At 44.0% G+C, this 15,791-nt stretch overlaps 1 protein-coding gene across 1 annotated transcript in view; it reads right to left on the bottom strand.

The window, feature by feature from the left end:
• Nucleotides 1-15,791, bottom strand: part of stab1 (stabilin 1) — a 221,273-nt gene that overhangs the window by 111,347 nt on the left and 94,135 nt on the right. The window contains exons 34-43 of the mRNA XM_064967067.1: nucleotides 11,640-11,768; nucleotides 11,281-11,334; nucleotides 10,909-11,022; nucleotides 10,413-10,498; nucleotides 10,001-10,110; nucleotides 8,810-8,905; nucleotides 7,157-7,202; nucleotides 6,562-6,638; nucleotides 3,455-3,580; nucleotides 1,939-2,012 (exon numbers count right to left, since the gene is read on the bottom strand). Of these exons, the coding sequence (XP_064823139.1) occupies nucleotides 1,939-2,012; nucleotides 3,455-3,580; nucleotides 6,562-6,638; nucleotides 7,157-7,202; nucleotides 8,810-8,905; nucleotides 10,001-10,110; nucleotides 10,413-10,498; nucleotides 10,909-11,022; nucleotides 11,281-11,334; nucleotides 11,640-11,768 (912 nt within the window). The remainder of the gene's footprint in view (nucleotides 1-1,938; nucleotides 2,013-3,454; nucleotides 3,581-6,561; nucleotides 6,639-7,156; nucleotides 7,203-8,809; nucleotides 8,906-10,000; nucleotides 10,111-10,412; nucleotides 10,499-10,908; nucleotides 11,023-11,280; nucleotides 11,335-11,639; nucleotides 11,769-15,791) is intronic.

Here is a 15,791-nt window from a genome sequence, read left to right as displayed (position 1 = left end):
GCAGGATGGGGATCCATAATAAACCCCAGGAAGAGAAGCTGCTGTCTTGACAGGAACTAATGGGGATCCATAATAAACCCCAGGAAAAGCAGCTTGCCTTGGCAGGAACTAACAGGGATCCATAATAAACCCCAGGAAGAGTAGCTGCTGCCTTGACAGAAAGTAATTGGGATCCATAATAAACCCCAGGAAGTAGAAGCTGCTGCTTGGCAGGAACTGATGGGGATCCATAATAAACCCAAGGAAGAGAAGCTGCTGTCTTGACAGGAACTAATGGGGATCCATAATAAACCCAAGGAAGAGTAGCTGCTGCCTTGGCAGGAACTAATGGGGATCCATAATAAACCCCAGGAAGAGTAGCTGCTGCCTTGACAGGAACTGATGGGGCTCCATAATAAACCCCAGGAAGATCCATAATAAACCCCAGGAAGAGTAGCTGCTGCCTTGACAGAAAGTAATGGGGATCCATAATAAACCACATGTGTAGAAGCTGCTGCCTTGGCAGGAACTGATGGGGATCCATAATAAACCCCAGGAAGAGAAGCTGCTGTCTTGACAGGAACTAATGGGGATCCATAATAAACCCCAGGAAAAGCAGCTACTGCCTTGGCAGGAACTAATGGGGATCCATAATAAACCCCAGGAAGAGTAGCTGCTGCCTTGGCAGGAACTGATGGGGCTCCATAATAAACCCCAGGAAGAGTAGCTGCTACCTTGACAGGAACTAATGGGGATCTATAATAAACCCCAAGAAGAGTCGCTGCTGCCTTGGCAGGAACTAATGGGGATCCATAATAAACCCCAGGAAGAGAAGCTGCTTCCTTGGCAGGAACTAATGGGGATCCATAATAAACCCCAGGAAGAGAAGCTGCTGCCTTGGCAGGAACTAATGGGGCTCCATAATAAACCCCAGGAAGAGTAGCTGCTGCCTTGACAGGAACTGATGGGGCTCCATAATAAACCCCAGGAAGAGAAGCTGCTGTCTTGGCAGGGACTAATGGGGATCCATAATTAACCCCAGGAAAAGCAGCTACTGCCTTGGCAGGAACTAATGGGGATCCATAATAAACCCCAGGAAGAGAAGCTGCTGCCTTGACAGGAACTGATGGGGCTCCATAATAAACCCCAGGAAGAGTTGCTGCTGTCTTGGCAGGAACCAGCGGGGATCCATAATAAACCCAGGAAGAGTAGCTGCTACCTTGACAGGAACTGATGGGGCTCCATAATATACCCCAGGAAGAGTAGCTGCTACCTTGACAGGAACTAATGGGGATCCATAATAAACCCCAAAAAGAGTAGCTGCTGCCTTGGCAGGAACTAATGGGGCTCCATAATAAACCCCAGGAAGAGTAGCTGCTGCCTTGGCAGGAACTAATGGGGATCCATAATAAACCCCAGGAAGAGTAGCTGCTGCCTTGGCAGGAACTAATGGGGATCCATAATAAACCCCAGGAAGAGAAGCTTCTGCCTTGGCAGGAACTCACGGGGATCCAAAATAAACCTCAAGAAGAGTAGCTGCTGCCTTGGCAGGAACTAATGGGGCTCCATAATAAACCCCAGGAAGAGTAGCTGCTGCCTTGGCAGGAACTAATGGGGATCCCTAATAAACCCCAGGAAGAGTAGCTGCTGCCTTGACAGGAAGTAATGGGGATCCATAATAAACCCCAGGAAGATTAGCTGCTGCCTTGACAGGAAGTAATGGGTATCCATAATAAGACAAACACTCAGACGTACCTGGCCTGTATTTCTACTTCATACAGCGAGAAGGCCAGTGCATTACACTGAGAAAGTGTTGCAGGGTGTCGCAGGTTATTGTTGTTGTAAAGTGGTTGTGACCCCAATGGCACCGTATTCCATACATAGTCCACTACTGGTCAAAAGTAGTGCATTAAATAGGGAATAGGGTACCATTTGACACTCAAACAATTGTAGTCTTACCCAGTTCGGTCCTGTTTTGATGCACTCTGCGCTACTGGAACATCCACCGTTGTTTACCAAACAACCGTCTATCTCTGCAAAAACACAACATCATATTGTCATTCCCTTTCAGCTCATTCGTTCCTTTCTAAATCACAGTCAAAAGCTCGAGGATCACCGCAGATTCTTTTTTACATAAAACATCTTGCCGGTTAATTTTAGAGTCAAGGTTATCAGTAATTGTAACAGATCATGGCCTATTATTATTATTATAAACAATTTGCACTGTCAAAAGTATAAATTCTTATAATACCATTAATACTCCCAACTGTTATCGTTTTTGGAAGAAAACAAATATTTACAAAATTAAGAAAATCTTGATAATAAAATAAGTAAATAAAATTGCAAACCACCTGCAGTACAGGACCACAGTTTGAAAACTAATGGTTTTGAGGCAAGGGTTTTGTTAGTTTGTATTTCACTTATTCATCCTTTCTATAACCATTCCCATTGAAATTATACTTTTTGTTCAAGGGTGGGAGCAGACAACCGTGACCATTCTGTAGTTGATCAGCGTCCTGTTTTGAAGCGGTTAGTAATGGGATGCATCCCAAAAGGCTGATGGTAGAGTTCCATTTGGGACCAAGCCATGGTTAAAGTGCTGATGGTAGAGTTCCATTTGGGACCAAGCCATGGTTAAAGTGCTGATGGTAGAGTTCCATTTGGGACCAAGCCATGGTTAAAGGGCTGATGGTGGAGTTCCATTTGGGACCAAGCCATGGTTAAAGGGCTGATGGTAGAGTTCCATTTGGGCTGTAGCTATGGTTAAAGGGCTGATGGTAGAGTTCCATTTGGGACCAAGCCATGGTTAAAGGGCTGATGGTAGAGTTCCATTTGGGATGTAGCCATGGTTAAAGGGCTGATGGTAAAGTTCCATTTGGGATGTAGCCATGGTTAAAGGGCTGATGGTAGAGTTCCATTTGGGACCAAGCCATGGTTAAAGGGGGCTGATGGTAGAGTTCTATTTGGGACCCAGCCATGGTTAAAGGGCTGATGGTAGAGTTCCATTTGGGACGTAGCCATGGTTAAAGGGCTGATGGTAGAGTTCCATTTGGGACGTAGCCATGGTTAAAGGGCTGATGGTAGAGTTCCATTTGGGACCAAGCCATGGTTCAAGTACTATTTGAAATCATTTGTTTTTGGTCTAGCCTGCTTAGAGTGCCAGATAGGCAGGGTTTGCAGTTTTGGGACAATTCTCTTGGCCCATTAAGCCAGACAAGTTCAACTAAGCCCAGATCAATTATAGTATTTTAACCCAGGTCTGAGACACACTGCTGTTGATATGGTTGTAAATATTTTAATTGGTTCTACTGTTGTTGTGTTTAAATGTGTTGAGTGTAAAGTGGCAGTCTTGCCCACCTGTCATTTTGTGACTAAGCTTCGGGCTCCATAATGTTTTATGTTGTCTCCGCCTGGAACAGACTACTACTGTTGATTATCTAATGAATTCAATCACTCAATCAATCACATGCCATACCTAGACACCACACCCCATCTCCAGTGTATCCTTCTGGACAGGTGCAGGTCCTCTCCCCAGGTAACGTCTTGGTGCAGTTGGCAATCTGAGCGCAGCCTCCATTCCCAGTGGCACACAGGTTCACCTCTACGGAACATTAGTTTACCAGTTTAGTTTACCAGTTTAGCTTACCAGTTTATCTTACCAGTTTAGCTGACCAGTTTAGCTTACCAGTTTAGTTTACCAGTTTAGCTTACCAGTTTAGCTGACCAGTTTAGTTTACCAGTTTAGTTTACCAGTTTAGTTTACCAGTTTAGCTTACCAGTTCAGTTGACCAGTTTAGTTGTCCAGTTTAGTTGACCCCACAGTGACCGTACGTACATACCCCAAACAGAAGCCGTGGATTACAGGCAACATCCACACTGAGCTAAAGGGTAGAGCTGCCGCTTTCAAGGAGCGGGACACTAACCCGGAAGCTTATAAGAAATCCCTCTCTGCCCTCAGGAAAACCATCAAACAGGCAAAGCGTCAATACAGGACTAAAATGGAATCCTACTAAACTGGCTTTGACACTCGTCAGATGTTGCAGGGCTTGCAAACTATTACAGACCACAAAGGGAAGCACTGCCGCGACCTGCCCAGTGACACGAGCCTACCAGATGAGCTAAATCACTTCTATGCTCGCTTCGAGGCAAGTAACACTGAAACATGCACGACAGCACCAGCTGTTCCGAACGACTGTGTTATCATGCTCTCCGTAGCCGATGTGAGCAAAACCTTTAAACAGGTCAAAATTCATAAGGCCGCAGGGCCAGACGGATTACCAGGACATGTACTCCGAGCATGCCCTGACCAAATGGCAAGTGTTTTCACTGACATTTTCAACCTGTCCCTGACCGAGTCTGTAATACCAGCATCAAGCAGACCACCATAGTCTCTGTGGCCAAGAACACCAAGGTAACCTGCTAAATGACTACTGATCTGTAGCACTCACATTCGTAGCTATGAAGTGCCTTGAAAGGCTGGTCATGGCTCACATAAACACCATCATCCATACTGCCCCAACAGATTCACAGATGATGTAATCTCTATTGCATTCCACACTTCCTTTCCCACCTACGTGAGAATGCTGTTCATTGACTACAGCTTGGTGTTCAAAACCAGAGTGCCCTCAAAGCTCATCACTAAGCTAAGGAACCTGGGACTAAAGACCTCCCTCTGCAACTGGATCCTGGACTTCCTGGTGGGCCACCCCCAGGTGATGAGGGTAGGTAACAACATATCTGCCACACTGATCCTCAACACAGGGCCCCTCAGGGGTGCGTGCTCAATCCCCTTCTATACTCCCTGTTCACCCATGACTGCATGGCCAAGCACAACTCCAACACCATCATTAAGTTTTCAGACGACACAAAGGTGGTAGGCCTGAACACTGACAATGATGAGACAGCCTATAGGGAGGAGGTCAGAGCCAACCTCTCCCTCAACATGATCGAGGACTACAGGAAAAGGAGGGCAGAGCACACCCGCATTCTCATCACCTGGGCTGTAGTGGGGCAGGTTCAGAGCTTCAGATTCCTTGGTGTCCACATCACCAACAAACTAGAATGGTCCAAATACACCAAGACAGTTGTGATGAGGGCATGGCAATGCCTATTCCACCTCAAGAGAGTGAAAAGATTTGGCATGGGTCCTCAGATCCTCAAAAAGTTCTACAGCTGTACCTTCGAGAGCATCCTGACTGGTTGCATCACTGCCTGGTATGGCAACTGCTCGGCCTCCGACTGCAAGGTGCTACAGAGTGTAGTGCTTATGGCCCAGTACATCACTGGGGCCAAGCTTCCAGTCTTCCAGGTCGACTATACCAGGCGGTGTCAGAGGAAGGCCTGCGCTTTTCATGACATAGACTGACCAAGTAAATCCAGGTGAAAGCTATGATCCCTTATTGATGTCATCTACACTTCAATCAGTGTAGATGACGGGGAGGAAACAGTTCTTAATGTTTGTACACTCAGTTTATACTAATATTTAAGATATACAGTAAATAACAGAGTCATAGCCAGAAACAGTCCTCCCATTTTAGGTGACCAAAAGTATTGGGACAAAATCGTGTGTATATTTGTATATACAGTGCCTTGCGAAAGTATTCGGCCCCCTTGAACTTTGCGACCTTTTGCCACATTTCAGGCTTCAAACATAAAGACATAAAACTGTATTTTTTTGTGAAGAATCAACAACAAGTGGGACACAATCATGAAGTGGAACGACATTTATTGGATATTTTAAACTTTTTTAACAAATCAAACACTGAAAAATTGGCCAAATCTACACTGGAGTTGCTTACCAAGAATTCCTGAGTGGCCGAGTTACAGTTTTGACTTAAATCTAGTTGAAAATCTATTGCAAGACCTGAAAATGGTTGTCTAGCAGTAATCAACAAATATTTGACAGAGCTTGAAGAATTCAGAAAGACTCACAGCTCTTAAAGACTTACCCAGAAAGACTCACAGCTGTAATCACTCCCGAAGGTGCTTCTACAAATGATTGACTCTGGGGTGTGAATACTAATGTAAATTAGACATTTCTGTAGTTAATTTTCATTAAATTTGCAAACATTCCTAAAAACATGTTTTCACTTCGTCATTATGTTCTATTGTCTGTAGATGTGGAAGAAAAAAATCCCTTTAATCGTTTCTGAATTCAGGCTGTAACACAACAAAATGTGGAATATATCAAGGGGTATGAATACTTTTGGAAGGCACTGTATACACCCATAATCTGAATAGTCCTGAATAGTCCTTCTACCAAATACAGTCAGTCAGCCATTCAGCCATTCAGTCAGTAGGTCAGTCAGCCATTCAGTCAGCCATTCAGCCATTCAGCCAGTCAGCCAGTCAGCCAGTCAGTCAGTCAGCCATTCAGTCAGTCAGCCAGTCAGCCATTCAGCCATTCAGCCAGTCAGCCAGTCAGCCAGTCAGCCAGTCAGTCAGTCAGCCATTCAGCCAGTCAGCCAGTCAGCCAGTCAGCCAGTCAGCCAGTCAGCCAGTCAGCCATTCAGTCAGTCAGCCAGTCAGCCATTCAGCCAGTCAGCCAGTCAGCCAGTCAGCCAACAGTAAAGTGTTAGAGACCTGTACAGACGGTTCCGTTGCCTGTGAAGCCTGCAACACACCGGCATCTAGGGCCCTCGGTCTCCTTGGGCTCACAGCTGAAACACACACACAGCTGAAGATCAAGCATCAATCACCTTTTGATTGAATGACTCAGCTGCTGGTCAAAAGTAGTGCACTATATATTGTGTGAACTCTAATTCTCCTGTCTTATCTGTTGTCCAGTGATCTTAGGCATGCTCTATCTAATTCTCCTCTCCCACTCTTTCTCTATGCCCCCCCCCTCTTCCAGGAGGACCTGAGCCCCAGCACCATGCCTCAGGACTACCTAGCTTGACTCTTCTCCCCTCCCCATGTACTCTTATAAACTTCACCCGGCACAGCCAGAAGAGATCTGACCACCCCTCATAGCCTGGTTCATCTCTATGTTTCTTCCTAGGTTCAAGCCTTTCCAGGATGTTTTTTCTAGTCACTGAGCTTCTGCACATGTGTTGATTTGACTTCTGGGTCTTTGGGGTATAGCACTTTGTGACAACTTCTGATGTAATAAGGGCTTTATAAAATAAACATGATTGATTGGTTGATAAAGGGAATAGGGTGCCATTTTGGAACTTACTTTGCATTTCCATCACAGATTCCGCCACAGGCGTCAGCCACGATCTCTACAGAGAGAGACAGAGAGAGAAAAGGGCAACCAGTGAAGAACACGCACCATTGTAAATACAACACATATCTATGCTTATTTATTTTATCTTGTGTCCTTAACCATTTGCACATTGTAAAAAAAACTGTATATATATATAATATGACATTTGTAATGTCTTTATTGTTTTGAAACTTCTGTATGTGTGATGTCTACTGTTAATTTTTATTGTTTATTTCACTTTATATATTATATACCTTACTTGCTTTGGCAATGTTAACACATGTTTCCCATGCCAATAAAGCCCCTTGAATTGAATTGAATTGACAGAGAGAGAGAGAGAGAGAGAGAGAGAGAGAGAGAGAGAGAGAGAGAGAGAGAGAGAGAGAGAGAGAGAGAGCAGAGAGAGAGAGAGACAGAGAGAGAGAGAGAGAGCGAGACAGAGAGAGAGAGAGACAGAGAGAGAGACAGAGAGAGAGAGAGAGAGAGAGAGAGAGAGAGAGAGAGAGAGACAGAGAGAGAGAGAGAGAGAGAGAGAGAGAGAGAGAGAGACAGAGAGAGAGAGAGAGAGAGAGAGAGAGACACAGAGAGAGAGAGACAGAGACAGAGAGAGAGAGAGAGAGAGAGAGACAGAGACAGAGAGAGAGACAGAGAGAGAGAGAGAGAGAGAGAGAGAGAGAGAGAGAGAGAAGAGAGAGAGAGAGAGAGAGAGAGAGAGAGAGAGAGAGAGAGAGAGAGAGACAGAGAGAGAGAGAGAGAGACAGAGAGAGAGAGAGAGAGAGACAGAGAGAGAGAGAGAGAGAGAGAGAGAGAGAGAGAGAGAGAGAGAGAGAGAGAGAGAGAGAGAGAGAGAGAGAGAGAGAGAGAGAGACAGAGACAGAGAGAGAGAGACACAGAGAGAGAGAGAGATAGAGAGAGAGAGAGAGAGAGACAGAGACAGAGAGAGAGAGAGAGAGGGCAGAATGTTTCTTACCCCAAACGGAACCCTATTCCCTATGTAGTGCACTACTTCATACCAGAGCCCTATAGAACCCTATTCCCTATGTAGTGCACTACTTTATACCGGAGACCTATGGAACCATAGGGCCCTGGTCAAAAGTAGTGCACCACATAGGGAATAGGGTTCTATAGGGCTCTGGTCTAAAGTAGTGCACTATGTAGGGAATAGGGTTCCATAGGGCCCTGGTCAAAAGTAGTGCACCACATAGGGAATAGGGTTCTATAGTGCTCTGGTCTAAAGTAGTGCACTATGTAGGGAATAGGGTTCCATATGGCTCTGGTCTAAAGTTGTGCATTATATAGGGAATAGGGTTCCATAGGGCTCTGGTCTAAAGTAGTGCACTATATAGGGAATAGGGTTCCATAGGGCTCTGGTCTAAAGTAGTGCACTATATAGGGAATAGGGTTCCATAGGGCTCTGGTCTAAAGTAGTGCACCACATATGGAATAGGGTTCCATAGGGCTCTGGTCTAAAGTAGTGCACTATATAGCGAATAGGGTTCCATAGGGCTCTGGTCTAAAGTAGTGCACTATATAGGGAATTTGGGTTCTATAGGGCTCTGGTATAAACTAGTGCACTACATAGGGAATAGGGTATCATTGGGGACATAGGACTACAGTACATACCCTTGGAGCAGTTGACTCCTCTCCAGCCTTTGTAGCAGACACATCTCCCGTTTCCTGTCACTCCATCCAGACACTTCCCATGAGCACAGCTGCATTCTGACCAATCAAACACAAGTTGTTGTAACATAGTTAGCACAGCTGCATTCTGACCAATCAAACACAAGTTGTTGTAACATAGTTAGTATAGTTAGCACAGCTGCACTCTGACCAGTCAAAGTGGTTGTGTGTGTGTGTGTTTTGTATTATCTAAAACATTAAATCAGTCAGTCAGAGTCAGACAGATAGTCAGCCAGCCGGTTAGTCAGCCAGCCAGCGAGTCGGCCAGCCGGCCGGTCGGCCAGCCAGCCAGTCAACACGTCAGCCAGCCAGCTAGTCAGCCATTCAGTCAGTAGGTCAGTCAGTCAGTCAGCAAGTCAGCCAGTCAGCCATTCAGTCAGTCTGTCAGTCTGTCTGCCAGTCAGCCAGTCAGCCATTCAGTCATCCAGTCAGCCAGTCAGTCAGTCAGCAAGTCAGTCAGTCAGCAAGTCAGTCAGTCAGCAAGTCAGTCAGCCAGTCAGCCAGCCAGTCAATCAGTCAGTCAGTCAGCAAGTCAGCCAGTCAGCCAGTCAGGCAGTCAGGCAGTCAGCCAGTCAGCCAGCCAGCCAGTCAGTCAGTCAGCCAGTCAGCTAGTCAGCCATTCAGTCAGTAGGTCAGTCAGCCAGTCAGTCAGTAGGTCAGTCAGCCAGTCAGTCAGTAGGTCAGTCAGCTAGTCAGCCATTCAGTCAGTAGGTCAGTCAGCCATTCAGTCAGCAGGTCAGTCAGTCAGTCAGCCATTCAGTCAGTAGGTCAGTCAGTCAGTCAGCCATTCAGTCAGTAGGTCAGTCAGCCAGTCAGTCAGCCATTCAGCCAGTCAGCTAGTCAGCCATTCAGTCAGTAGGTCAGTCAGCCATTCAGTCAGTAGGTCAGTCAGCCATTCAGTCAGCAGGTCAGTCAGTCAGTCAGCCATTCAGTCAGTAGGTCAGTCAGCCAGTCAGTCAGCCATTCAGCCAGTCAGTCATTCAGTCAGTAGGTCAGTCAGCCATTCAGCCAGTCAGCCATTCAGTCAGTAGGTCAGTCAGCCATTCAGCCAGTCAGTCAGCCAGTCAACCAGTCAGTCAGCCATTCAGCCAGTCAGCTAGGATCAGGCCTGTATACAGTGTATATATAATATACCTGAGTTGCAGTCCTTGCCGTAGCGTCCCGGTTCGCAGGTCTCACAAGCTGTCCCATGGAAACCCTCTTTACAAAGACACTCCCCAGTCCCAAGGTTCCCATCCTTACACCTGCTCATAGAAACACAATGAACAGAATAAATAATAATAATAATAATAATATATCCCATTTAGCAGACGCTTTTGTCCAAAGCGACTACAAGAAACATATGGGTGGCCCCAATCGAACAGAATGCTCTAAAGCCACACAGGACTCTGACCATGGCAATATGACTGGAAAACTCATGGGCACATTCAGAATGGCCATCAGATAGTCCACCTATTATGGCCAGTCAGTCAGTCAGTCAGCCAGTCAGCCTCTTGACATGAGCGGGTATAGGCTGTTCTACTCATTCTAGTTCTGTGGACTGTACCTTCCATTCCCTGAGCACCAGTTGTCCCGCTCCCCAGGGCATTTAAAACAGTAGTGACCAAAGTATCCCGGGCAGCACGAGTGGTCCTGCAACACAGGAGACAGATCTTGTCAGAGGGGGCGTCCCCAAGTGGCAGCCTATTCCCTATATAGTGCACTACTTTAGATGGGACCCTATTCCCTATATAGTGCACTACTTCAGACCAGAGCCCTATGGCACCCTATTCCCTATAGAGTGCATTACTTTAGACCAGAGCCCTATGGCACCCTATTCCCTATATAGTGCACTACTTTAGACCAGAGCCCTATGGGACTTTATTCATTCATACATGATAAACTGGTTTTATTATCTCTATTGGCTGTGTTTTTTGTTGTGTATATTATGTTTGTGAGTTGTGGAAAACAATTTCCTCTCGGGGGCAATAAAATGAATCAACCAATAATACAATCCTCCTGAATAATACAACCCAGGAGAATCCTCCTGTATAATATCTCACCTGTGTCGTCTTCAAACAGTCAATAATGCAGCCAGCCACGGACTTCCTCCTAGATCCCACCCTCTTCCTGAACTTGCAGTTAGACCTCATGTTCTGAGGGTATTCCTTAATGGTCTACAATGCAGGACAACATAATTTACAGAAACACAAAGTATCTCCACACTAGAGAATATGGGGGAAATGCACATTTGGAATAATGTTTAAGCCGGTGGTTACAATGTATTCATAATTAAACTTGGTCAAATGATTCTAACGATCTTCATAAGGTCTAAATATATAATAGCAGGAGCAGTGAATGGAAATAAATGAATAAAGATAAAAAGAGAGATAGAAAATGTTTGTTGTTGATGTTTTTAATGCGTAGAGTCTTACTGGCTTGTAGTTGAGGTAACATCTGGGTTTCTCATCACAGGCTGTGCACCTCCCCTTGGAGAAAAAACAATTAGACAGAAACACACCCACCCACCCAGGCACACCCACCCACCCAGGCACACACGTAAAGAGAGAACATTCCTCTGTAAGATCACTGATACATTTCTATATGAAATAGTTAACCTACATCAGTACAGCCAACTTACTAGTTCACCACCCCTCCTGTCTCTGTCCATCAGTACAGCTGAGTTACTAGTTCACCACCCCTCCTGTCTCTGTCCATCAGTACAGCTGAGTTTACCACCCCTCCTGTCTCTGTCCGTCAGTACTCTGACAAATACACACGCACACACACTTACTCTGACTCGTAGGATCACGTCTTTAATGCATCGGTTCTTATGGACCTGCAAGACTTGGGGAACGGCCAGGATCACCCCGTTTCTCGTCTCACTGTGGCTCCCATCCAGCAGAACATCATTGGCCAAAGTCTGAAACACATATAGATAACAACCCAAATAAGGGCTCTGAAACACGTACAGATAACAACCCAAATAAGGGCTCTGAAACACATATAGATAACAACCCAAATAAGGGCTCTGAAACACGTATAGATAACAACCCAAATAAGGGCTCTGAAACACGTATAGATAACAACCCAAATAAGGGCTCTGAAACATTCAGATAAGAACCCAAATAAGGGCTCTGAAACACGTATAGATAACAACCCAAATAAGGGCTCTGAAACATTCAGATAAGAACCCAAATAAGGGCTCTGAAACACGTATAGATAACAACCCAAATAAGGGCTCTGAAACACGTATAGATAACAACCCAAATAAGGGCTCTGAAACAAATTCAGATAACAACCCAAATAAGGGCTCTGAAACACGTATAGATAACAACCCAAATAAGGGCTCTGAAACACATATAGATAACAACCCAAATAAGGGCTCTGAAACACGTATAGATAACAACCCAAATAAGGGCTCTGAAACACGTATAGATAACAACCCAAATAAGGGCTCTGAAACACATTCAGATAACAACCCAAATAAGGGCTCTGAAACACGTATAGATAACAACCCAAATAAGGGCTCTGAAACACATATAGATAACAACCCAAATAAGGGCTCTGAAACACATTCAGATAACAACCCAAATAAGGGCTCTGAAACACATTCAGATAACAACCCAAATAAGGGCTCTGAAACATGTATAGATAACAACCCAAATAAGGGCTCTGAAACACGTATAGATAACAACCCAAATAAGGGCTCTGAAACACGTATAGATAACAACCCAAATAAGGGCTATGAAACACGTATAGATAACAACCCAAATAAGGGCTCTGAAACACATTCAGATAACAACCCAAATAAGGGCTCTGAAACACATTCAGATAACAACCCAAATAAGGGCTCTGAAACACATTCAGATAACAACCCAAATAAGGGCTCTGAAACACGTATAGATAACAACCCAAATAAGGGCTCTGAAACACATTCAGATAACAACCCAAATAAGGGCTCTGAAACACATTCAGATAACAACCCAAATAAGGGCTCTGAAACACGTACAGATAACAACCCAAATAAGGGCTCTGAAACACGTATAGATAAAAACCCAAATAAGGGCTCTGAAACACGTATAGATAACAACCCAAATAAGGGCTCTGAAACACATTCAGATAACAACCCAAATAAGGGCTCTGAAACACGTATAGATAACAACCCAAATAAGGGCTCTGAAACACGTATAGATAACAACCCAAATAAGGGCTCTGAAACACATTCAGATAACAACCCAAATAAGGGCTCTGAAACACGTATACATAACAACCCAAATAAGGGCTCTGAAACACATTCAGAAAACAACCCAAATAAGGACTCTGAAACACGTATAGATAACAACCCAAATAAGGGCTCTGAAACACGTATAGATAACAACCCAAATAAGGGCTCTGAAACACGTATAGATAACAACCCAAATAAGGGCTCTGAAACACGTATAGAATACAACCCAAATAAGGGCTCTGAAACACGTATAGATAACAACCCAAATAAGGGCTCTGAAACACGTACAGATAACAACCCAAATAAGGGCTCTGAAACACGTATAGATAACAACCCAAATAAGGGCTCTGAAACACGTATAGATAACAACCCAAATAAGGGCTCTGAAACACATTCAGATAACAACCCAAATAAGGGCTCTGAAACACATTCAGATAACAACCCAAATAAGGGCTCTGAAACACATTCAGATAACAACCCAAATAAGGGCTCTGAAACACATTCAGATGACAACCCAAATAAGGGCTCTGAAACATTCAGATAACAACCCAAATAAGGGCTCTGAAACACGTGTAGATAACAACCCAAATAAGGGCTCTGAAACACATTCAGATAACAACCCAAATAAGGGCTCTGAAACACGTATAGATAACAACCCAAATAAGGGCTCTGAAACACGTATAGATAACAACCCAAATAAGGGCTCTGAAACACGTATAGATAACAACCCAAATAAGGGCTCTGAAACACGTATAGATAACAACCCAAATAAGGGCTCTGAAACACGTATAGATAACAACCCAAATAAGGGCTCTGAAACACATTCAGATAACAACCCAAATAAGGGCTCTGAAACACATTCAGATAACAACCCAAATAAGGGCTCTGAAACATTCAGATAACAACCCAAATAAGGGCTCTGAAACACGTGCAGATAACAACCCAAATAAGGGCTCTGAAACACATTCAGATAACAACCCAAATAAGGGCTCTGAAACACATTCAGATAACAACCCAAATAAGGGCTCTGAAACACATTCAGATAACAACCCAAATAAGGGCTCTGAAACACGTATAGATAACAACCCAAATAAGGGCTCTGAAACACGTATAGATAACAACCCAAATAAGGGCTCTGAAACACGTATAGATAACAACCCAAATAAGGGCTCTGAAACACGTATAGATAACAACCCAAATAAGGGCTCTGAAACACGTATAGATAACAACCCAAATAAGGGCTCTGAAACATTCAGATAAGAACCCAAATAAGGGCTCTGAAACACGTATAGATAACAACCCAAATAAGGGCTCTGAAACACATTCAGATAACAACCCAAATAAGGGCTCTGAAACACGTATAGATAACAACCCAAATAAGGGCTCTGAAACACGTATAGATAACAACTCAAATAAGGGCTCTGAAACATTCAGATAACAACCCAAATAAGGGCTCTGAAACATTCAGATAACAACCCAAATAAGGGCTCTGAAACACGTATAGATAACAACCCAAATAAGGGCTCTGAAACACGTATAGATAACAACCCAAATAAGGGCTCTGAAACACGTATAGACAACAACCCAAATAAGGGCTCTGAAACATTCAGATAACAACCCAAATAAGGGCTCTGAAACACATTCAGATAACAACCCAAATAAGGGCTCTGAAACACATTCAGATAACAACCCAAATAAGGGCTCTGAAACACATTCAGATAACAACCCAAATAAGGGCTCTGAAACACGTATAGATAACAACCCAAATAAGGGCTCTGAAACACATATAGATAACAACCCAAATAAGGGCTCTGAAACATTCAGATAACAACCCAAATAAGGGCTCTGAAACACGTATAGCTAACAACCCAAATAAGGGCTCTGAAACACGTATAGATAACAACCCAAATAAGGGCTCTGAAACACGTATAGATAACAACCCAAATAAGGGCTCTGAAACATTCAGATAACAACCCAAATAAGGGCTCTGAAACATTCAGATAACAACCCAAATAAGGGCTCTGAAACATTCAGATAACAACCCAAATAAGGGCTCTGAAACACGTATAGATAACAACCCAAATAAGGGCTCTGAAACACGTACAGATAACAACCCAAATAAGGGCTCTGAAACACGATAGATAACAACCCAAATAAGGGCTCTGAAACATTCAGATAACAACCCAAATAAGGGCTCTGAAACACATTCAGATAACAACCCAAATAAGGGCTCTGAAACACATTCAGATAACAACCCAAATAAGGGCTCTGAAACACATTCAGATAACAACCCAAATAAGGGCTCTGAAACACATTCAGATAACAACCCAAATAAGGGCTCTGAAACACATATAGATAACAACCCAAATAAGGGCTCTGAAACACATTCAGATAACAACCCAAATAAGGGCTCTGAAACACATTCAGATAACAACCCAAATAAGGGCTCTGAAACATTCAGATAACAACCCAAATAAGGGCTCTGAAACACATTCAGATAACAACCCAAATAAGGGCTCTGAAACACGTATAGATAACAACCCAAATAAGGGCTCTGAAACACGTATAGATAACAACCCAAATAAGGGCTCTGAAACACATTCAGATAACAACCCAAATAAGGGCTCTGAAACACATTCAGATAACAACCCAAATAAGGGCTCTGAAACACATTCAGATAACAACCCAAATAAGGGCTCTGAAACACATTCAGATAAC

This window comes from Oncorhynchus masou, chromosome 5, assembly GCF_036934945.1.
Source record: "Oncorhynchus masou masou isolate Uvic2021 chromosome 5, UVic_Omas_1.1, whole genome shotgun sequence".
In the NCBI taxonomy this organism is placed as follows: Eukaryota; Metazoa; Chordata; class Actinopteri; order Salmoniformes; family Salmonidae; genus Oncorhynchus; species Oncorhynchus masou.
This window is presented reverse-complemented; position numbering and strand designations above follow the sequence as displayed.